The sequence below is a fragment of the Lampris incognitus genome, chromosome 18 (assembly GCF_029633865.1).
Source record: "Lampris incognitus isolate fLamInc1 chromosome 18, fLamInc1.hap2, whole genome shotgun sequence".
In the NCBI taxonomy this organism is placed as follows: Eukaryota; Metazoa; Chordata; class Actinopteri; order Lampriformes; family Lampridae; genus Lampris; species Lampris incognitus.
In genome coordinates this window covers 39,428,281-39,453,280 of record NC_079228.1, presented here as the reverse complement: position 1 = coordinate 39,453,280, position 25,000 = coordinate 39,428,281, and the positions used below count along the sequence as shown (strand labels likewise).

The following is a 25,000-nucleotide window of genomic DNA, read 5'->3' as shown; positions in this document are numbered from 1 at the left end:
GGGAGAGGAGAGAGAGAAAGCAGAAAGAGACACACAAAGAGACAGAGAGACACACACACACACACACACACACAGAGAGGGGTGAGAGGAGAGAGAGAAAGACAGAGGGGGGGGGGAGAGAATTGTCCTCACTTGTGCAGCTCTTTTCTGGGTGGTGGCGGCGTCGCTCTGGGGAGGCGGCCATGTTTGTGTTTCCATGTTGTCTGATGCTCGGTACAAAAGGTCAGAGGAGGAACATGCTAGTGGCATTTGAAGTGGCTGTTTCTTGTTTGTGTGTGTGTGTGTATGTGTGTGTGTGTGTGTGTGTGTCTGAGAGAGGAACAGAAGAGTCAAAAAACAGTGCCTGTGCTGCTGCATTTGTGTCCATCTCAACATATCAGGAATTGTTTGCGTCATTGTGTGTATATTTTGTTTATTTGTGTATGCTTTTGGTTTATGTGTCTCTGGTGTGTGTGGGTGTGTGTGTATCTATATTGTATTTGTTTTTTGTATATGTGTGTGAGCATGTGTGTTTTTGCGTGTATGGTCAGCAGTGTATAGTATGTATGCTTGTGTAAGTTTGTATGAGTGTTAATGTGTACAGTATGAGAGTGTATGTGTACATTTGTTGGTGTATTAATTTGTACATGAGCAAGTCTCTCTCTCTCTCTCGCTCTCTCTCTCTCTCTCTCTCTCTCTCTCTCTCTCTCTCTCTCTCTCTCTCTCGGAGTGCATGCTGGGAGCGGAAGTTGGTGAGAGTGAGTCACGTTTCAGCGTGAGTGCGTTCTCTATCCTTTCTGTCTTTGGTTGCTTCTTGTTTTTGTGGGTTTGTATTTTGACAGGCTTGCTGTTGTTGTAGCCCTGTGATGGCCTGGCGGCCTGTCCAGGGTGTCTCCCCGCCTGCCGCCCCGTGACTGCTGGGATAGGCTTCAACGCCCCGCGACCCTGATTTGGATAAGCGGCTTGGATAATGGATGGATGGATGGATGGATACTGTCGTTGTGGTGATTTTGGTTCCGGAGCGGTTTCGACCGGCCCGGCTGGGAGTCATGCAGACTCGTGGAATCGGAGGCGTGGGGCTGGAGGAGCTCACATGCCAAGATGGAGTTAAACTCTCTCCAACTTCCAGTTGCTCGGTGGAAGATTGCAGTTTAGTGATTGGTGAAGTCGTTGGTTATGACAGTGTTAAGTCTGCATCTAGGATGAATAGTGGAGTCGTCGTGTTTCTGGACAGTATTGATAAAGTTAACGTGGTTGTGGAGCAAGGCGTGGTAATCCAGGACACCTTTGTTCAGGTGGTGCCGCTGGTTAATCCGGCCAAAAAGGTAATTTTGTCCAAAGTCCCTCCGTTCATTAGCAGCGAAATGTTGCAGCGAGAACTGGCGAGACATGGACAAATAATGTCCCCTATAAAACTGATTCCTCTGAGCTGCCAGTCTCTACATTTAAAACATGTTATGTCCCTCAGAAGGCAGCAGGTCTTCATGGTTCTGAGGAACAACACGGAGTTAAATTTGATGTTGAAGTTCAGAGTGGCTGGTTTTGACTACAATGTGTGTGTATTTTCGGGGGGGAAAATGAAATGTTTTGACTGTGGAATGCAGGGTCATCTCATCCGTTCTTGTCCAGAGAAACCAACTGCCGAGCCAAATGAGGGTGCGACTGCAGCACAGGGCCCTGAGCAAACTGGGACTGCGGCGCCGAGGTCAGAGCAGGAACAAACAGCAGGGGAAAAAAACAGTGAAGCTGAGTTTCAGGCTGCTGGTTCAGGTGTTTGCTGCTCCTGGTTCAGCTCATCTGGGTCTGCTGGTTCAGTTGCTGATGATCTGGGCTCAGCAAGTTCGGGGGCTGTGGGTTCAGGACCCGCTGCTGCTGATCCGGGTCCTGCACATAAAGATACTGTTGTAGAGGTTGTTGAAAAGTGTCCCACAGACAGTATTACCTGTGATGTAAAGGACACACAGACTGAAACAAAGGATGTTGTCTGGAGGAGGAACGTGTGATGTTGATAAAGAAAGACTCTTCTAATGTCAAAGATAAGGAGAGGAAACCTGATGAGGTGTCTCCGCCTTCTAGTATAGCGATAAGGGTTTCTCATCAGAGCAGGTGTCTGCAGTCGGATGAGAGTGAAGGTGATGAGAGTGATGTGGAGTCTCTAGCTTCCTCGCAGACGGGGACTCGAAAAAAGAATGGATACTCTCTAGTGAGTATGAAGAAGTTTTTGCAGGATACTAAGGGAGCTAGAAATGTTAAAGTTGAAGAAGTGGTCCCTGATTTACAGCTCTTCCCTGATTCGGTGAAGACGTTTCTGAGAAGTCCTGGTGGTCTTGGGGGAGAAAGATTTCCCTGAACAGAAAACTTTCCATTTAAAGAAAATAGTTCAAAGGGTAAAAAAACAGCTAGAGAATGATGAATAAGTTTTTCCATTTTTTCTTTCTTTGTCCACTTGTTTTTGTTTTGCAACATTTTTTCTGTAGTATGAGGGACATAAGAATAAGTAGCTTAAATTTAAATGGAGCAAGGGGTGATGAGAAAAGGGCCTCTCTTTTCAAGCTGTGTGCTCTTAAAAAGTGAGATGTGCTTTTTGTACAAGAGACCCACGGTACTGCTGATAACGAGGCTGACTGGAGGACAGAATGGACTGGTGAGACCTTTTTAAGTCACAAAACCAGTAACAGTGGTGGAGTTGGGATTCTTTTTTCCAGGAATTGTATTCCTCAGTCTGCTGAGTCTGAAGAAGTTATTAAAGGTCGTCCGGTAAAAGTAAGAGCAGTGTATGAAAATATAAAAATGGTGTTTATTAATATTTATGCTCTAGTTGCGGGAGTGAAGAGATTAGTCTTTCTAGATGTTTTAAATGAAGTTATTGAGAATTGTAACAGTGAGGAATATTTATTATTTATTGGTGGAGGTTTTAACTGTACTGAAGACAGCAGGTTAGACAGGAGCCATGCAGAGCCTCACACACTGCCTCGCAGTCATCTGGTTCGTCTTTTTGAGGCTCATGAATTGTGTGATGTGTGGAGAGGGTTTCACAATAAACAGAGACCTGGACACCTGGACACATGTTAAGGGTAGCTTGATGTGTATGGCCAGGCTTGATAGTTTTTATTGTTAGAAACATCAGTTTAATGTGTTCAAAAGTTGTGTTATCAGCCCTTTTGGTTTTTCTGATCACTCGCTAGTAATGGTTTCTGTCTTTTATAAAATGTGTAAAACCCAATGGTGCTCACTGGCATTTGAACACGGCCTTACTTGAGGATAAAAACTTCAAGGATGCTTTTGTTTGTTTTTGGAAAAACCACCAAGGTAAAAACTGATTTTGTGTCTGTATAACAGTGGTGGGATATTGGAAAAATCCAAATAAGACAACTGTGTCAGCAGTACACGCGGAATGTCACCCAAGCCTTAATGAGTTCAGTGAATGCTCTGGAGTCTGAAGTAGAGGAACCCCAAGACTTAGCTGAGGCCACAGGAGACCAACACCATACTGAGGCACTCGCAGCGAAAAAGTCTGGTTTAAACAACCTGCTGGGTGTTTCAGCTCAGGGGGCTTCAGTCAGGTCCCGCTTTCAACATGTAGCCCCGATGGATGTCCCATCACACTTTTTCTCTGGGCTGGAGCGTAAGAATGGACAGAAGAGGTTCATTCACAGCTTAAAATCTGACACTGGGCAGGTGCTGAATGACCGTACTGCAATTCGTATGTGTGCTGTCAGTTTTTACAGTAATCTGTTTAAATGTGAGAATAGAGAGGAGCAGGCAGTGTCTTGGAGGTTGGACAACAGAGTAATGTAGAGTTGGAAGCAGCTCTCTCCTCTGATGAACTCTATGCTGCTCTGCAGAGTATGCAGAGTGGGAAAGCTCCTGGAATTGATGGTCTACCTGTTGATTTTTACAGATCTTTCTGGTTGGTGGTTGGAGGGGAGGGGGTCTGCTGGCAGTGCGAAATGATAGTCTTGCCAGAGGGCATCTGCCATTAGCAGGAGGGCAGTTCTCACCTTACTGCCTAATCAGAATCAGAATCAGAATACTTTATTCATCCCCGAGGGGAAATTGGGTAAGAAAGGTGACCTACAGTCCATTAAAAAACTGGAGGCCTGTGTCACTGCTTTGCACTGATTATAAACTCTTCTCAAAAGTGTTGGCAACCAGGCTGAGGAAAGTGATGGTACAAGTGATTCATTGTGACCAGATCTACTGTGTACCTGGAAGGTTGATTTCAGATAACATCATTCTGATTCAAGACTTTTTAGAGATCTGTAAGCTGTTTGGCCTCACAGCTGGCATCATATCACTTGATGAAGAAAAAGCTTTTGATCGCGTTGAGCATGAATATTTATGGCTCACATTGAGGGCATTTGGTTTTGGTCCTGGCTTTATTAACAAAATTAAGGTTCTGTATTGTGACATTCAGAATGTGCTGAAAGTTAATGGTGGTTTGAGCGCTCCTTTTCAAATGCAAAGGGGAATTAGACAAGGCTGTGCCCTCGCAGGCATGTTGTATTCCCTAGCATTTGAGCCTCTGTTACACAAACTCAGATCTGACCTTCAGGGTATAACTATCCCAGGTTGTAGTGCACCCTTAACACTGTCAGCCGATGCACATGATTTAGTAATTCTGGTGAACAGTCAGCAGGATATTGACATGTTGGTGAGGGACATCATCCAGTTTGGCTTAATATCTTCAGCCAAAGTTAACTGGATCAAAAGCAAAGCTCTCAGTGTTGGGGGTGTACTGGAAAAAGCTCAGTTTGCCTGGGGGGTTGATTTGGAAGGTGGAGGGGCTGAAATATTTAGGAGTGTTTCTAGGTGATCAGTCTGTTCTTAAAAACTGGGGAAATGTTCTTGAAATGGTCAAAACTTGGCTAGCAAAGTGGAAGTGGATTTTAACCAAGATGTCCTACAGAGGTCAAGTCCTGATCACTAACAATTTGGTATCATCAATGTTATGGAATTGCCTGTCAGTTGTTGCCCCCCCCCCCCCACACACACACACCAGACCTGCTGTCCAAGATCCAGGCTGTTCTTGTCAACTTCTTCTGGGACAAACAGCACTGGGTGCCTCATTGTATGCTGTATCTGCCGAGGGTTGAAGGAGGGTAGGGCCTGATCCACCTGAGCAGCAGGGGGACTACCTTCTGTTTCCAGTTCCTACAAAGGTTTTTGTATGGTCCTGCTGAGTTAGTGTGGAGGTCGCTGGCTTGCATTCCGAGTCAGCTAGGTGGACTGGGACTGAACAGATCTTTGGGTTCGATGGACTTAAAGCAGCTTAACATCAAGGAACTACCTGAATTCTGCTGTGGACTATTCAAGGTGTGGAATTTCTTAAACAAAGAGAGACTGAGACAACACTGCTCTTTGTTTTTGGCTGCTCCAGGAACCAATCATACATGGCACCCGTTTTAGTGCAGTCTGTCAAGCGGGACCAACTCTGCTCAGGCGGTTCTGTATGTCGAATGTGGCGACTCTGGGACATGTAGTTCAGCTTGCAGGTCCAAATATGAGCAATGCAGCTCCTCTTGTCTCCTGCTTGGGACTGAGATCGACTCGTGTCCTCACTCTGCTGCTTAACAAATGGAGGGAAGCTCTCACAAGTGGTGAGCCGACACTGTTGATCCAGTATTATAATGGCTCTGTTGGACCTGATGAGAATGATGTTTTCCCTTCAATGAGCATTTCCCCAGATTTTAAGGACTGTACGGGACATCTTTTAAAAAGTGAGAATTCCTCCAAATGGGAGGTCAGTGTACAAAATGTTTGTTAAAGTTCTGTACAGGGACAAATTACATGGTAAACCAGATACTCCATGGAGGGCTCACTTAGGTCTGAGTGACAGTGTTGGACCTGAGTGGAGAGCGCTGTACAAACCACCATTGGTCAAAAGAGCTGGAGACCTGCGGTGGAGGGTTTTACATGGTATCGTGGCTGTTAATGCTTTTGTCTCTGTTATTAATTCTGATGTTAGCCATGAGTGCCCATTTTGCTCTGATCGTGAAACTGTCTTTCATTGTCTCATGGAATGTTGTCGACTGCTGCTGGAAAATGTTTTCGGATTGTTTGGGGAAGTCTTTTCGAAACCCGTGTTCATTCTGGGCTACAGGTACTCTCAGAAAAACAGTCAAATGCCAGCTTTTTAATTTCATTGTGGGGAGGGCAAAGATGGCCGTATATCTGAGCCAAAGAAACAGAATGGAGGATGCTGGGGAGGATGATGATGCTGTTTTTGTGTTTATAAAAATGTAAAAAGCACGTTTAAAAGTAGATTTTGCTATTTCAAAATGATGAAAAATCTGGAAAGTTTTCGCAGTGTGTGGTGTTACACAGATGTGCTTTGCTGTGTTGTGGATGATGAGCTGATCTTTGGGAGTGTCCTGCAAAGATTTAGATTCTGTGAATCGGGTACTGGGGCGGCACGATGGCGCAGTGGTCAGCGCGGTTGCCTCACAGCAAGAAGGTCATGGGGGTAGCCCAACCTTGGTGGGTTGTCCCGGGTCGTCCTCTGTGTGGAGTTTGCATGTTCTCCCCGTGTCTGTGTGGGTTTCCCCCGGGGGTACAGTTTCCTCCCACAGTCCAAAGACATGTAGGTCAGGTGACTTGGCCGTGCTAAATTGTCCCTAGGTATGAATGTGTGTGTGTCTGTGGGGGGGAGTGGCGCTGTGATGGCATGGCGGTCTGTCCAGGGTGTCTCCCAGCCTGCCACCCAATGACTGCTGGGATAGGCTCCAGCATCGCCGCGACCCTGAGAGCAGGATAAGCAGTTCAGATAAAGGATGGATGGATAGATGAATCTGTTACTTACCATGTTGGTTTTTATCCTCCTTATTATTATTAAAGTATTGTCAAAAATCAAAATCTCTCTCTCTCTCTCTCTCTCTCTCTCTCTCTCTCTCTCTCTCTCTCTCTCTCTCTCTCTCTCTCTCTCTCTCTCTCTCTCTCTCTCTCTCTCTCTCTTTCTTTCTTCCAGGATCAGAGAAGGGGAGATGTGTGGCATCAGAGTATTTTACAGAGCCAGAGATTGAGATCACAACAGAAAACACTGCCAACATACTCAGTAAGCTTACACACACACACACATTCAAGCTCATTAACTAAAAACAAGCACAAACATAAATTTGCATATCTCGCCCTCCTTATTCAACACAAAATATTTATTTAATGACCTAAAAGTGAAAAGTAATAATAGCTCAGTAAAGTTTAACTTTGGACTTAAACTTCAACATTGGGGTTTGTAGAAATTGCAGGAAAGTAGAGACGTACGATTTCTTTCATTGACTACACAGATGCGTGTGTCATTTCTTTTTTTATTTGCCCACACCGCCTGAACAAACATGGTGCTGCATGACCACGGCTGCACACCGACTTCTTAACCTGAGCACGTCAACTTAATACCAACAGCAGGCTCTGGTGAATTATGTCCAAAGGTCCGTTAAGTGTCAACTACACACGTCCTTAACATGGCGGGGGCCGGCTGGCCTGGCCGGAACGGCTCTGCCGAACAGGAGCGGGGTCTGGGGCTCCCACTGGAGGGGCCTTACGAACGCTGCAGCGTGGAGGTAGGGAGGGGGGTGGAGGAGCCTCGGGGGTCTTGTTGGGGGGTGGGGGCAAGGTAGGAGGGCGCCCCCCCCGCACCACGGGGGCTGGGCCAGTCCAGCAGGTCGGTCCAAGTCCAGATGAGCCGGTTTGAGGCGAGCCACAGAAATGCACTCCGGCTTGCCATCAACGTCCACGACAAAGTGCTTGTTCCCGGTCTTCAGGATGCACAACGGGCCATCGTAGGGAGGCTGCAGGGGTCCATGGTGGCCATCGTGGGAGGTGAAAATGTATTCTACTGATGGCAGGCATGTGGGGACATGAGACTGGGAGGCTGTGTTGCGAAGTGGGGACTGGTGCAAAAACTCAGGCGTTATCCAGAAGCATGGTCCGCTGGTGGGCTGCAGACCAGGGAGCCGTGGTGTTGGGGGCAAAATCCCCTGGGACCGGCAGCAGCTGGCCATAAACCAGATCAGCAGATGAGGACTGGAGGTACTCATTAGGGGCCATCCTAAGGGCCAGCATGACCCACGGGAGCCTGTCGACCCAGCTGCTGTCCTTGAGGCTGGCGTGAAGAGCGTCCTTCATAGAGCAGTGAAACCGCTCGCACAACCCATTGGCGGTACGTGGTGGCGTGGTGGAGCTTCACCCCTAGTCTCTCTGCAACTGCGTTCCAGAGCTCAGACGAGGTGCCGAACCTGGTGACTCAGGTCCCGATGAATGCCGGGGCTACCTCTGTGGACATCATTGACGACAGTGGGACGGCTTCCTGCCATCGAGTGGTCCTGTCCACCATTGTGAGGAGGTAAGTAAAACCGTGGAAGGGGCGCAGGGGGCCCATCAGGACCACGTTTATGTGGTCAAACCTCCTTTTGGGCACCGGGAACTGTGCCAGTGGGGCTCTGTTATGGTGGTGCAAGAAGAGCACTGGCACTCCACGTGGGTGTCGGCCCCGTCTCACATCTTTTTTGAGCCCGTGCCGGATGAACTTGGCCGCCACCAGTCTTTGAGATTACTTTTTGCCTGGGTGGGAGAAGCCATGGGCAGCGTCGAAAACACACCGCCTCCATCTGGTGGGAATGAGGGGCTGGAGCTGACCTGTGGAGACATCACACAGGAGCGTGGTACCAGCATCATCGAAAGCCACGTCCTCTAACTGCAGCCCCATGACAGCCGTCCTGAAAGCCTGCACGTCCAGGTCGGCGGCCTGGTCAGCCTACTATCGGTCTACTCTACTCTACTCTACTCTACTCTACTCTACTCTACTCTACTCTACTCTACTCTACTCTACTATACTATACTATACTATACTATACTATACTATATATGTTATCAGTTTGGTAGTATATATTATCGATTTGGTATACTATCATATTCTATACATTTGATATACCACCATATACTGTCATCTGGTATATTATCATGTACTATTGGTATAGTATATGATCATATACTACGTGTGGTGTATACTGTCATGTACTGTCGTGTCAGTCTGGTACATGTTGGTGTCTGACTCAGTATTTGAGGAAGGAAACTCGTTTATAGATCGGTTAAACAGCTGATCTGAGTCTATGTACTCTAACAACATAAACGATGTTTATGATGTGATTGGTCAAAATAATGGCACATGTATTGAACATAATGACTGATGAATATATGTGGTCAAAATAAATCAATAAAGTAAAAAAAAAAAAACAACACTTCCACTGTTCAGTGTCAGTTTCTCTCGCACACTTCTTGTTGCAAGAACAAACTGAAGAGAAACCGAAGAGAAAGTTAGGGGAAGGTTTGTAATGAGTCCAAGGGGGCGTCCAAAGAGGCGTCCGGGGGGGGGGGGGGGCGTCTAGGTAGCGTAGTGGTCTATTCCATTGCCTACCAACACGGGGCTCGCCGGTTCGAATCCCTGTGTTACCTCCGGCTTGGTTGGGCGTCCCTGCAGACACAATTGGTTGTGTCTGCTGGTTGGAAGCCGGATGTGGGTATGTGTCCTGGTTGCTGCACTAGCGCCTCCTCTGGTCGGTCGGGGCGCCTGTTCAGGGGGGAGGGGGAACTGGGGGGACTAGCAGGATCCTCCCACATGCTACATCTCCCTGGTGAAACTCCTCACTTTCAGGTGAAAAGAAGCGGCTGGCGACTCCACATGTATTGGAGGAGGCATGTGGTAGTCTGCAGCCCTCCCCAGATCGGCAGAGGGGGTGGAGCAGAGACCGGGGTGGCTTGGATGAGTGAGGTAATTGGGTGGGTACAATTGGGGAGAACGGGGGGGGGGGTGTAATGAGTCCGAGCATCTCCCCCCGTTTCCTACCCTGAGACCAGCTCCACCGTGGCTCATCTCAAAGGCCGCCGTGCTGCATGGAGAACCTCATGGGGACGTTCACGTCAGAGGCTTCCTGTACAAATCGAATGTGTTTGTTAGAGTGTCGGGTTTGGCGACCTCGCCCCAAAAACGCTGGTAAATGATTGACACCGGGAAGGCGAGCTCAGGTGCAACCGCCTTCGCAGTGTTTCTGCTGTCGGGGCGTTTTCTTTTTTCTGAGGTAAGACGCCACTCTGCCGCTCAACTGAGGAACAGACACGTGGCCTGTTGTCCTCTCAACACCTTTCCCAGGTGGGCGCACTCGTTTAAAAAAAATAATTCTGATTTTCCCTTTTTTCTCCCAATTTAGTGGCCAATCGATCCCGATTTTAGTTCAAACACCCACCCTCGTACTGCACGCGTTCGCCAACTGCATCTCTCCGGCCGGCAGTCTGGAAGGAGACGCCTTGCCACTTTCATGACAAGGCGAATCCAGGCCGAACCCCCCCCCCACCCAGACGCATTCATGTGACGAACACAAGCCGACTCCGCCCCCCTCCCGGAGACAGCGTTAACCAGTTATTGCTGCTTCATCGAGTCCAGCCATAGCTGGATCTGACGAGACCGAGGCGTGAACCCCCGGTCCCCAGTGGGCAACTGCATCGACACAAAGCCGATGCTTAGACCAGTACACCACCGCAGACCCAGGCGCGCTTGTTTTAGCGTCGTTAGCAGTACAGCGGTACTGCGTGTCATGGTTAATTCAGGTAGTTACTAGTTGTTAGTGAAGTATGTTGTATCTACGCCTTACAAAGCATTTCCACATGAGACTGAAAGGCCCGCAGCACCTTGAGACTCACAAAAGCCTAAAGGATCATAAGATCCTCTCGAAAGTATAAGTACATGATTAACAAAATATTTGCATGTACATTTGCGCATGCGTTAATCATGACTTGCAGTACTAATAAGTATTTATAAAACATCTATTAACACACTAACCGTGGTGCATGTCTTGCTTTACAGGTGATGAATTCAGTAGTTACTAGTACTTCACTAATACTTTTATTGTGTAGTTATTGTAAAGTGTTACTGCGTCCTGTTGTACGAACCGTCTCAAGTGGGTCGCAAAACCATCTCCCTGCAAATACTGTGTGTTTTTCTTTTCTGTGAAAAGTAAAACGTGCAGAGGGAACAATTGTCACGCGGCGGTTTGGGTAAGGGTATGGTTAGAAATGTACTGATACCGGTACCATTTATGAGTACTAGCTGCTGCTTCGTGGTACCTTTGTTCTGTCGTGGTGTCGAAATACTGTTGAGTTGTATCTGAGATGTTGTTTGAGAAGTGGATCCTGTCTAAATAGGGCTGATGTACAAACAAAAGCTCTTACGGAGGGTAAACTGTTGTCTGACGGCCCCACCAGTCTAAATACTGGATTCTGATGTGACCGCGAGGCTGAAACGGGACTCGGACTGACCCCTCAACGCCATCACAGTCTTTCTGAAGCAAACGCTGAACCGTTCCAGCCGTTTTACACTACGTCCACACTGGTGCACAGCGGGCCAGAGGTTAGCGCTGTCGCCTCACAGCAAGAAGGTCCTGGGTTCGAACCCCGGGGTAGTCCAACCTTGGGGGGGGTCGTCCTCCGTGTGGAGTTTGCATGTTGTCCCCGTGTCTGCGGTGGGTTTCCTCCAGGTGCTCTGGTTTCCCCCACCATCTAAAAGACAAGCATGTTAGGGTTGATACTCCTGCCTGTGCCCCTGAGCAAGGCATTGGAAAGAAGAACTGGAGTTGGTCCTCGGGTGCCCCCTGCTGCTAGCTACACAGCTTGGATGGGTTAAATGCAGAGAAAGACCCCCCCCCCCCATGGGGATTAATAAAGTAGTAAAAAAAACGGCCTAACGCCGTTTGACAACGCTGTTTTCACGAAAAGCGGGTAAAAATCAGTTTTCTGATCATTTTTGAAAGTTTACTGTCACCATGACAACGTGAAGGCAAGAGTTTGACATTTATCCACCTTGGACAGTGTTTTCCAAAAGTTCGGTTTTCAGTGGTGGAAAACGGCGGGTTGGTGTAGATGGAAGGCCAAAACGGAACGAAAACCCGCCTGTGTTGGTGTGGGTCTTCCTTAAAACCTTAAAACAATGAGCGATTAGTCGTGTTCACACTTTCATTTCACCTGTCTGTCGCTCCTTCATCCTCTCCTTCGCCTTTTCCTCCCTTCCTTCAGAGATGGTCCGCACCGCCACGCCATTCCCTATGGTCTCCCTGCTGTTTGTCTTCACGGCCTTCGTCATCAGCAACATAGGACACATCCGGCCCCAGCGCACCATCCTCGCCTTCGTCTCTGGCATATTCTTCATCCTGTCAGGTAACCGGCACATAACGAGCTCAAACCTACATTAAAACCTAACACTCCGGGCGTCCGGGTGGCGTTGGAATCCCTGTGTTACCTCCGGCTTGGTCGGGCGTCCCTACAGACACATTTGGCCGTGTCTGTGGGTGGGAAGCCGGATGTGGGTGTGTGTCCTGATCGCTGCACTAGCGCCTCCTCTGGTTGGTCGGGGTGCCTGTTCGGGGGGTAGGGGGAACTGGGGGGAATAGCATGAGCCTTCCACGCGCTACGCCCGCCTGGTGAAACTCCTCACTGTCAGGTGAAAAGAAGCGGCTGGTGACTCCACATGTATGGGAGGAGACATGTGGTAGTCTGCAGCCCTCCCCGGATCGGCAGAGGGGGTGGAGCAGAGACCGGGACGGCTCGGAAGAGTGGGGTAATTGGCTGGATACTACTGAGGAGAAAAAGGGGGAAGAAAATCCCCCCCTCCAAAAACCTAACACTCCTTAATACCAAACTCTGCAGTCTCAGAATGAGCAGGGGGGGAGGAGGAGGTGCTGTGCATGAAGATGGCGTGATAAGTCTGTGCAGGAGACAAGCTGTCAGCCCTTTCACTTGTCTTTGCCGCCGGCTGAGAAGTGAATGGGATTTGCAGTCATAATTGCTCTCCACTGAGGGAGCTGCAGGACACACAGGGCGGCTCCTCATCTCCCCCCCAGGCTCCCAGTTAAAAGCTGGACCCTCACCAAAGACCCGTGTACCCGGACGTTTTCAGTTCCGAGCCGTTTGGGTTTTTCTTTTTGTGGAAATACTCTTTCTTTTTTTTAAAATCAAGCTGCCAAAGTTCATGATTCGATCACATCCTGACAAATCAATCACCAGATGTTGCCTTACCAATCACCAGATGTTGCCTTACCAGACAGGAAATACTGTTTACTCTGTTCATAGTGAGCCAATACTCACTCCTACACATTCCTGGTTGAATGAAGGATAAGATAGCGAAAAGAAGATAGATGGATAGATAGATAGAGCAATGGATAGGTAGATAGAGCGATAGATAGAGAGAGAGAGAGAGAGAGAGAGAGAGAGAGAGAGAGAGAGAGAGAGAGAGAGAGAGAGAGAGAGAGAGAGAGAGAGAGAGATAGATAGAGAGATGGATAGTGAGGTATCATGTCCTGGTATTACTGTAAGACGGAGATGGAGGGGTGAATGAGCTACTGATGAAATGATAAAATACTCTCTCTCCTTTTTTGTCCTTTTTTATCAAGTTCAGACTCAGGGTAGAACACATTATACACGTTATGTATTATAACTTTATACCTCCCTCTTTCTATCTATCTATCCATCCATCCATCTATCTATCTATCTATCTATCTATCTATCTATCTATCTATCTATCTATCTATCTATCTATCTATCTATCTATCTATCTATCTATCTATCTATCTATCTATCTATCTATCTATCTATCTATCTATCTATCTATCTATCTATCTATCTATCTGTCTGTCTGTCTGTCTGTCTGTCTGTCTGTCTGTCTGTCTGTCTGTCTGTCTGTCTGTCCGTCTGTCTGTCTATTTAGAAGCATGGCTTTTATCTGAGCTGGTTTCTGTGGTGTAGTTACTGTAGGACGGAGATGGAGGGGTGAATGAGCTACTGATGAAATGATAAAATACTCTCTCTCCTTTTTTTCCTTTTTTATCAAGTTCAGACTCAGGGTAGAACACATTATACACATCATGTACTATGTCGTTATACCCCCCTCTTTCTATCTATCTATCTAGCAGCATGGCTTTTCTGTGAGCTGGTTTCTGTGGTGTAGTTTTATTGGAGCAGGTTTCTGTGGTGTAGTTTTATTAGAGCAGGTTTCTGTGGTGTAGTTTTACTGGAGCTGGTTTCTGTGGTGTAGTTTTATTGGAGCAGGTTTCTGTGGTGTAGTTTTATTGGAGCTGGTTTCTGTGGTGTAGTTTTATTGGAGCTGGTTTCTGTGGTGTAGTTTTATTTTAGCAGGTTTCTGTGGTGCACTTCACACAGCCCAACACTCATACACATGTACTTCACACAGCCCAACACTCATACACATGTACTTCACACAGCCCAACACTCATACACATGTACTTCACACAGCCCAACACTCATACACATGTACTTCACACAGCCCAACACTCATACACATGTACTTCAAACAGCCCAACACTCATACACATGCACTTCACACAGCCCAACACTCATACACATGTACCTCACACAGCCCAACACTCATACACATGTACCTCACACAGCCCAACACTCATACACATGTACTTCACACAGCCCAACACTCATACACATGTACCTCACACAGCCCAACACTCATACACATGTACTTCACACAGCTCAACACGCATACACATGTACCTCACACAGCTCAACACGCATACACATGTACTTCACACAGCTCATCACTCATGTACATGTACTTCAAACAGCCCAACACTCATACACATGTACTTCACACAGCCCAACACTCATACACATGTACTTCACACAGCCCAACACTCATACACATGTACTTCACACAGCCCAACACTCATACACATGTACTTCACACAGCCCAACACTCATACACATGTACTTCACACAGCCCAACACTCATACACATGTACTTCACACAGCCCAACACTCATACACATGTACTTCACACAGCCCAACACTCATACACATCTACCTCACACAGCCCAACACTCATACACATGTACCTCACACAGCTCATCACTCATGTACATGTACTTCACACAGCCCAACACGCATACACATGTACCTCACACAGCTCAACACGCATACACATGTACCTCACACAGCTGAACAGTCATACACATGTACTTCACACAGCTCAACACTCATACACATGTACCTCACACAGCTCAGCACATGTACATGTACCTCACACAGCTCAACACTCATACACATGTGCTTCACACAGCTCAGCACATGTACATGTACCTCACACAGCCCAACACTCATGCACATGCACCTCACACAGCTCAACACTCATACACATGTACCTCACACAGCTCAACACTCATACACATGTACCTCACACAGCTCAACACGCATACACATGTACCTCACACAGCTGAACAGTCATACACATGTACTTCACACAGCTCAACACTCATACACATGTACCTCACACAGCTCAGCACTCATACACATGTACTTCACACAGCTGAACAGTCATACACATGTACTTCACACAGCTCAACACTCATACACATGTACCTCACACAGCTCAACAGTCATACACATGTACCTCACACAGCTCAACAGTCATACACATGTACTTCACACAGCTCAACACTCATACACATGTACCTCACACAGCTCAACACTCATACACATGTACCTCACACAGCTCAGCACTCATACACATGTACTTCACACAGCTGAACAGTCATACACATGTACTTCACACAGCTCAACACTCATACACATGTACCTCACACAGCTCAACAGTCATACACATGTACCTCACACAGCTCAACAGTCATACACATGTACCTCACACAGCTCAACACTCATACACATGTACCTCACACAGCTCAACACTCATACACATGTACCTCACACAGCTCAACAGTCATACACATGTACCTCACACAGCTCAACAGTCATACACATGTACTTCACACAGCTCAACAGTCATACACATGTACTTCACACAGCTCAACACTCATACACATGTACCTCACACAGCTCAACACTCATACACATGTACCTCACACAGCTCAACACTCATACACATGTACTTCACACAGCTCAACACTCATACACATGTACCTCACACAGCTCAACAGTCATACACATGTACCTCACACAGCTCAACACTCATACACATGTACTTCACACAGCTCAACACTCATACACATGTACCTCACACAGCTCAACACTCATACACATGTACCTCACACAGCTCAACACTCATACACATGTACTTCACACAGCTCAACACTCATACACATGTACCTCACACAGCTCAACACTCATACACATGTACCTCACACAGCTCAGCACTCATACACATGTACTTCACACAGCTGAACAGTCATACACATGTACTTCACACAGCTCAACACTCATACACATGTACCTCACACAGCTCAACAGTCATACACATGCACCTCATACAGCTCAACACTCATACACATGCATGACAAACACACAACCAAACACACACACACACTACAGACAATAACAACAGCATCTAGCAGTGATTTCAGTGCAGTGCTGTAAGGAATAAACAGACATGTGATGACCTAAACAGCACAATGATACTCTCTCTCTCTTCCTCTCTCCCCCCCCCTATCTCCCCTCTCTCTCCCTCTCTCCTCTCTATCTCTCCCCCCCTCTCTCTCCCCCTCTGTCCCTCTCCTCCTCTCTCCCCTCTCCCCTCTATATCTCTCTCTCCCTCTCTTCTCCCTCTCTCTCCCCTTCTCTCTCGTCCCCTCTATCCCTCGCCCCTCACTCTCTCCCCTCTATATCTCTCTCCCTTCTCCCTCTCTCGCTCTCTATCCCCCCTCTCCCTCCCTCTCTCACTCTCTCCCCCTCTCTCTCCCTTATATCTCTTCCCCCCTCTCCCTTTCTCTCTCTCCTCCTCTCTCTCTCTCTCTCTCACGCTCTCCCCCTCACACTCTCGCTCTCTCTATCTATCTACCCCCCCTCCTCCACCATCACAACACGCTGGAATAATTTTCCTCGTTTCAGCTGCAGGTGTGTTTCTGATCACATCACAGCACCGCAGCACAGCGTGGTGTTGCTCTGAAACAGCAGGCTGAGGAACATCTGTGGAATACATACATACATATATAAACTGACCAGCCAAAACATTAAAACCACTGACAGGTAAGGGAATAACATAGATTTTGTCATCACAACGGCTCCTGTGGGTGGGATATATTAGTCAGTAGTGAACAGTCAGTTCTTGAGGTTGATTTGTTGGAAGCAGGGTAAGCGTAAGGATCTGAGCGACATTGACAAGGGCCAAATGGTGATGGCTAGACGACTGGGTCAGAGCATCTCCAAAACGGCAGCTCTTGAGGGGTGTTCCTGGTATGCGGTGGTCAGTACCTACCCAAAGTGGTCCAAGGAAGGCCAACTGGTGAACGGGTGACAGGGTCATGGGTGCCCAAGTCTCACTGATGCTCATGGGGAGTGAAGGCTAGCCCATCTGGTCCCATCCCACAGAAGAGCTACTGTAGCTCAAATTGCTGAAAAAGCTCATGCTGGCTATGATAGACAGGTGTCAGAACACACAGTGCCTCACAGCTTGCTGCATACGGGGCTGTGTAGCCACAGACCGGTCAGAGTGTCCACATGACTCCTGTCCACTGCTGAGAAAGCCTACAATGGGCACGTGAGCATCAGAGATGGACCATGGAGCACTGGAAGAAGGTGACCTGGTCTGATGACTCACATTTTCTTTTACATCACCTGGACGGCTGGGTGCATGTGTGTCATTTACCTGGGGAAGAGGTGGCACCAGGATGCACCATGAGAAGAAGGGAAGCCAGCAGAGGCAGTGTGATGCTCTGGGCGATGTTCTGCTGGGAGACCTTGGGTCCTGGTATTCATGTGGATGTTACTTTGACATGTACCACCTACCTAAACATCGTTGTAGACCAGTTACACCCCTTCATGATAACGGTATTCCCTGATGGCAGTGGCCTCCTTCAGCAGGATAATGCTCCCTGCCACACTGCACAACTTGTTCAGGAACGGGTTGAGGAACATGACAAGGAGTTCAAGGTGTTGCCTCGGCCTCCAAATTCCCCAGATCTCAGTGTGATCGAGCATCTGTGGGATGTGCTGGAAAAACAAGTCTGGTCCACAGAGGCCCCACCTCGCAACTTACAGGACTTAAAGGATCCGCTGCTTAAGGTCTTGGTGCCAGATACCAGAGGACACCTTCAGAGGTCTTGTGGAGTCCATGTCTCGACGGGTCAGAGCTGTTTTGCTGACACGAGGGGGACCTACACAATATGAGGCAGGTGGTTGTAATGTTTTGGCTGATGTGTGTATGTATGAACATGTACTGAGGTCAGAATATGATGGCTGATGGAAAACCCTGTCTTTTTTTCTACCCTCCATTTCTTTCTGCTCCTATTTGTGAATTCCCTCCCTTCATCTGTCTCTCATTTTCTCTTCCTCTCACTCTCACATACTGTCACTTTTCCCTTTCCTCTCTTTCTCTCTGTGTGTGGTGTGTGTGTGTGTGTGTGTGTGTGTGTGTGTGTGTGTGTGTGTGTGCCCACACAGTGTGACATTAGAGCAGTTAACCACAGTGCTGCCATCTGCTGGTATAAAGACATAAAAACACGTCTATCTCGTTTCTCATATTCTCTGTCTTTGTCCTTCACTGACCAGGACTGTCTCTTCCCTCTCTCTTTCTTGCATTGTATTGTTTTTCCTTCCCCCGTTTCCCTCTTTTATGCCACTAATCATCGTCTACTTGTTGTGCGTAAACACTGTGGGTTATTATAGATGACAGCAGTGCTGGTGCCTGGTGCTACAGCCCACATTTCTCCAGCACTGACGAGACTCGCACACATCTGTTAACTGACAAACCCCCAGTAAATGAATGCCTACACTAAACAGGCAGCAGAGGACGAAACTCGGGGCGGCGGTCCTTCTTCCAGAGCTCACGCGGGTTTGTTGGTCCGTTTTGTTTCTGGACAAGTGACACTGAGCGCTGTTGTGTAACTGTTTTAATACGTACATCCACGAGCAAATGGCTGGATTTATGTTTCTGGTCATTATGGGAGATCATTTCTTTTTTCTCTCTCTCCCTTTTTCTCCCCAACTGTATCCAGCCAATTACCCCACTCCTCTGAGCCTCCCGGTCTCTGCTCCACCCCCTCTGCCGATCGGGGGAGGGCTGCAGACTACCACATGCCTCCTCCCATACATGTGGAGTCGCCAGCCGCTTCTTTTCACCCGAAAGTGAGGAGTTTCACCAGGGGGACGTACGTAGCACGTGGGAGGGTCCTGCTAGTCCCCCCAGTTCCCCCTCCTCCCTGAAGAGGTGCCCGAACCAACCAGAGGAGGCGCTAGTGCAGCGACCAAGACACATACCCACATCCGGCTTCCCACCCGCAGACACGACCAATTGTGTCTGCAGGGACGCCCGGCCAAGCCGGAGGTAACCAGGGGGTTTGAACCGGCGAGCCCCGTGTTGGTAGGCAACGGAATAGACCGCCATGCCTCCCAGGCGCCATGTGAGATCATTTCTAACACATAGTTCCTTTGGGTTGGGAGCATTTTGGACCTATTACATTTATGACATTGGGTTGGTACCAGCTTGTAAAAATTGTCATTATACAAACCAAAAGGTAAAGCATACCATCACCTCCTCCCTCATGCGTGATCACCATCACCTCCTCCCTCATGCACAATCACCATCACCTCCTCCCTCATGCACGATCACCATCACCTCCTTCCTCATGTACCATCACCTCCTCCCTCATGCACGATCACCATCACCTCCTCCCTCATGCACGATCACCACCACCTCCTCCCTCATGCACGATCACCATCACCTCCTCCCTCATGTATGATCACCATCACCTCCTCTCTCATGCACAATCACCATCACCTCCTCCCTCATGCACGATCACCATCACCTCCTCCCTCATGCACGATCACCACCACCTCCTTCTTCATGTACGATCACCATCACCTCCTCCCTCATGTACGATCACCATCACCTCCTCCCTCATGCACGATCACCACCACCTCCTTCTTCATGTACGATCACCATCACCTCCTCCCTCATGTACGATCACCATCATCTCCTCCCTCATGTACCATCACCATCACCTCCTCCCTCATGCACGATCACATCACCTCCTCCGTCATGCACGATCACCATCACCTCCTCCCTCATGCACGATCACCATCACCTCTTCCCTCATGCACGATCACCATCACCTCCTTCCTCATGTACCATCACCATCACCTCCTCCCTCATGCACGATCACATCACCTCCTCCGTCATGCACGATCACCATCACCTCCTCCCTCATGCACGATCACCATCACCTCCTCCCTCATGCACGATCACCACCACCTCCTTCTTCATGTACGATCACCACCACCTCCTCCCTCATGCACGATCACCATCACCTCCTCCTTCATGGACGATCACCACCACCTCCTTCTTCATGTACAATCACCATCACCTCCTCCTTCTTGCACGATCACATCATCTCCTCCCTCATGCACGATCACCATCACCTCCTCCCTCATGCACGATCACCACCACCTCCTTCTTCATGTACGATCACCATCACCTCCTCCCTCATGTACGATCACCATCATCTCCTCCCTCATGTATGATCACCATCACCTCCTCCCTCATGTACGATCACCATCACCTCCTCCCTCATGTATGATCACCATCACCTCCTCTCTCATGCACGATCACCATCACCTCCTCCCCCATGCACAATCACCATCACCTCCTCCCTCATGCATGATCACCACCACCTCCTTCTTCATGTACGATCACCATCACCTCCTCCCTCATGCACGATCACCTTCTCCTCCTCCCTCATGCACGATCACCACCACCTCCTTCTTCATGTACGATCACCATCACCTCCTCCCTCATGTACGATCACCATCACCTCCTCTCTCATGTACGATCACCATCACCTCCTCCCTCATGTATGATCACCATCACCTCCTCCCTCATGTAGGCTCACCAGCAGTGTTGAACTGTGAGGCGCTTCTCTTCCAAATAATGGACACTACAATGACCAGGACAGTGATTTTGACGGTTGTGGAGTTTCGGGGTTTAGTAATCAGAATCAGAACACTTATTCTGCACGGGGGGAAATTGGGTCCTATTACAGACACTCACACGCTAGTAAAGAAAACTAAACACTAACAAGAGACAAGAAAACAGAAACAAATAGAAATAAAAGATAAAAGAAGAACTAGAAATAAAAACAGGATATATAAACATATGCACTCTTATGTGCACATAATAACTCTGTGAAAAAAAGATACAGACCTGCCGTCCCCTGGACGCTCCTAAAACTGCACATGTTTGCATTAAAATGAGTTTTAGATCAGCTGCACAAACAAAGTGAGGATAAGAGCTACCCAAAACCACCACGAGCCGTCACAATGGCCGCTTGCAATTTGCACACCATGTCACTATTTAAGACGTGTGTTGGTGGCGTCATTTCCTTCGTAAAGGTCGTTGCTGTGTCCTAGAAACACACTAGCGCCCTCCAGTGCAGAGAAATAGTCTAAACTTGTTTTTTGATTATGTCCAACGTGTCTGGTTACAGACGCCGTTACAGACGCACCACGACTACCACCGAGGCGCTGCAGTATTTACAGGTGTTGGGCAGCGGCCATTTTAAATTGTTTGAAAAATAGTGTTAAAGTTGTTAAAATGTTAATTTTGGTGTCAGTTAGTTTCACAACAGACATACTGACTTATATAGTGCATTAATATCTCAGCTGGGTATTTATCCTGACAGAATTTAGAGTTTAACACCGCAGGTCGGAGTGAAATGCCGGGGGTTCTGGTGTTGGCGGTGTGACAGAGGGGAGGTACGTGTGTCTGCGTCAGTTGCTGTGAGTTGTGACAAGGCGGGTCGTTGTTTGGCGGGAAACGTGTCCATTTGCATGTCGTTTGGCGTGTTGCACCACGAGAGAGCTGCTGGCAGAGGATGTCCGAGGTCAGCTGCAGAGGCCAGTCTTAAGACTGCTCTGGTCCAGTCCTACATGGGCCGGTCTGTAGATTGCTCTGGTCCAGTCCTACATGGGCCGGTCTGTAGATTGCTCTGGTTCAGTCCTACACAGGCCAGTCTGTAGACCGCACGGGTCCAGTCCTACATGGGCTGGTCTGTAGACTGCTCTGGTCCAGTCCTACACAGGCCGGTCTGTAGACCACTCTGGTCCAGTCCTACATGGGCCGGTCTGTAGATTGCTCTGGTCCAGTCCTACATGGGCCGGTCTGTAGATTGCTCTGGTCCAGTCCTACATGGGCCGGTCTGTAGATTGCTCTGGTTCAGTCCTACACAGGCCGGTCTGTAGACCGCACTGGTCCAGTCCTACACGGGCCGGTCTGTAGACCACTCTGGTCCATTCCTACATGGGCCAGTCTGTAGACCGCACTGGTCCAGTCCTACATGGGCCGGTCTGTAGACTGCTCTGGTCCAGTCCTACACGGGCCGGTCTGTAGACCACTCTGGTCCATTCCTACATGGGCCAGTCTGTAGACCGCTCTGGTCCAGTCCTGCATGGGCTGGTCTGTAGACCGCTCTGGTCCAGTCCTCATATGAGTTCGCTGTGTGTGTGTGTAGGTCTAGGACTGCTAGCAGATGAGTGTACCAGTGTGCGTGTTCATGATGTTTTACTTGTGAGTGTGTGTGCTCTTGTGCACGTGTGAGTATGTTAGTATGGGTGCATTGATATTTGTTCTTGTGTGTGTGTGTGTGTGTGTGTGTGTGTGTGTGTGTGTGTGTGTGTGTGTGTGTGTCTCCTTGTTTATCTGTGTACTACCACCCTACTCATTGGGGTTTTCTCTAGTTAGCTGCCTATTTGCAGTAGAATTAGGGCACATTATTACTGTGCATTGTCAGTACACACACACACACACACACACACACACACACACACACACACACACACACACACACACACACACACACACACACACACACACACACACACACACACAGCAGATTAAAGGGACTTACTTTTTTGACATGTGATACAAATCTGCAGTGTGCAGTGTGGTTATTTAATGTGTAATTTACCTTCTGTGTCTTCCATGACACACACCACACATGCTGCCTCTCCTCCACCTCTCTCTCTCTGTCCCCCTCTCTTTCTCTGTCTGTCTCTGTCTCTCTCTCTCTCTGTTGTCCCCCTTTCTCTCTCTCTGTCTCTCTGTCTGTCTCTCTCTCTATCTGTCTGATAAACACCTCTCTTTCTCTGTCCCCCTTTCTCTCTCTCTGTCTCTCTGTCTCTCTCTATCTGTCTGATAAACACCTCTCTTTCTCTGTCCCTCTTTCTCTCTGTCTGTCTGTCTCTATCTCTGTCTGTCCGTCTCTCTGTCTGTCTGTCTGTCTGTCTGTCTGTCTGTCTGTCTGTCTGTCTGTCTGTCTGTCTGTCTGTCTGTCTGTCTGTCTGTCTGTCTCTATCTCTGTCTGTCTGATAAACACCTCTCTTTCTCTGTCCCTCTTTCTCTCTGTCTGTCTGTCTCTATCTCTGTCTGTCTGATAAACACCTCTCTTTCTCTGTCCCCCTTTCTCTCTCTCTGTCTCTCTGTCTCTCTCTATCTGTCTGATAAACACCTCTCTTTCTCTGTCCCTCTTTCTCTCTGTCTGTCTGTCTCTATCTCTGTCTGTCCGTCTCTCTGTCTGTCTGTCTGTCTGTCTGTCTGTCTGTCTCTATCTCTGTCTGTCTGATAAACACCTCTCTTTCTCTGTCCCTCTTTCTCTCTGTCTGTCTGTCTCTATCTCTGTCTGTCTGATAAACACCTCTCTTTCTCTGTCCCTCTTTCTCTCTGTCTGTCTGTCTCTATCTCTGTCTGTCCGTCTCTCTGTCTGTCTGTCTGTCTGTCTGTCTCTATCTCTGTCTGTCTGATAAACACCTCTCTTTCTCTGTCCCTCTTTCTCTCTGTCTGTCTGTCTCTATCTCTGTCTGTCCGTCTCTCTCTGTCTGTCTGTCTGTCTGTCTCTATCTCTGTCTGTCTGTCTCTCTGTCTGTGTCTCTCTCTCTGTCTATCTGTCTGTCTGTCTCTCTGTCTGTCTGTCTCTATCTCTGTCTGTCTGTCTCTATCTCTGTCTCTCTGTCTGTGTCTCTCTCTCTGTCTATCTGTCTGTCTCCAGGTCTCAGTCTGGTGGTTGGCCTTGTCTTGTACATTTCCAGTATCAACGATGAGGTGATGAACCGACCCAGAGAGCCTGAACAGTTCTTCCACTACCACTATGGATGGTCCTTTGCCTTCGCTGCCTCGTCTTTCCTGCTCAAAGAAGTGAGGCAGAGTGCACACACACACACATACACCCCCCCACACACACACACAACCACACATTGTTCTGTATGGAACAGAGGCAGGTGTTTCAGTAAAATGAACACACACATCAACCCTGGCAGGTACATACAACTGTATTTGTGTGTGTACATACAACTAACTGTATGTGTGTATGTGCCAGTGTGTCAAGTCAAGTCAAGACAGTTTGATTTGTATAGCCCAATATCATAAATTACACATTTGCCTCAAGGGGCTTTACAGCAACACAACATCCTGAGACGTTACAGAGGCGACTGAATTATCAGCTGTCAGCACCCTGTGTGGAATGTCTCCTGCCTTTTCAGTCTCCCATCCGTTTTTTTACAGTACACCCTCTCAATTTCTTTTGACAGTTAAGTCCTTACCGAAGAAGACTCCCAGGTATTTAAACCATCTCTTTTCCATGACAAGTTCCCTGGCGGGCGTAGAAAACCACCACTCCAGTTTCCAGCTGCTCAGGCGTAACTTTTTCCCAATTAACCTGAAATCACACCAAAATCATGAACAGCCTTATACAGGTCGTCAACATCTGCTGGATTTTTTATAAGGACTATGACATCATCTGCATAAGCTGACAAAACAAGTTGTGTGTCACAGTTTGGTAACGACAATCCCTCAATACAGTTCCTATTTCTATTGAACCACAACATTGGCTCAATAGAAATACAAAAAACATTCCTGAGAGAGAGCAGCCCTGTCACATACCCCTGTTTATCTTCAGTACCCTCTCGAGATTCTGGTACAAAACCTTGATCAGGGGACTAAAACCTCAGCTGAAGCCAG

At 48.1% G+C, this 25,000-nt stretch overlaps 1 protein-coding gene across 3 annotated transcripts in view; it reads left to right on the top strand.

The window, feature by feature from the left end:
• LOC130129011 (voltage-dependent calcium channel gamma-7 subunit-like) overlaps nt 1–25,000 on the top strand; it is a 31,357-nt gene that overhangs the window by 3,243 nt on the left and 3,114 nt on the right. For all 3 annotated transcript variants that reach the window (XM_056298806.1, XM_056298805.1, XM_056298804.1), the window contains exons 2-4: nt 6,947–7,033; nt 12,037–12,177; nt 24,033–24,178. In XM_056298806.1, the coding sequence (XP_056154781.1) occupies nt 6,947–7,033; nt 12,037–12,177; nt 24,033–24,178 (374 nt within the window). The remainder of the gene's footprint in view (nt 1–6,946; nt 7,034–12,036; nt 12,178–24,032; nt 24,179–25,000) is intronic.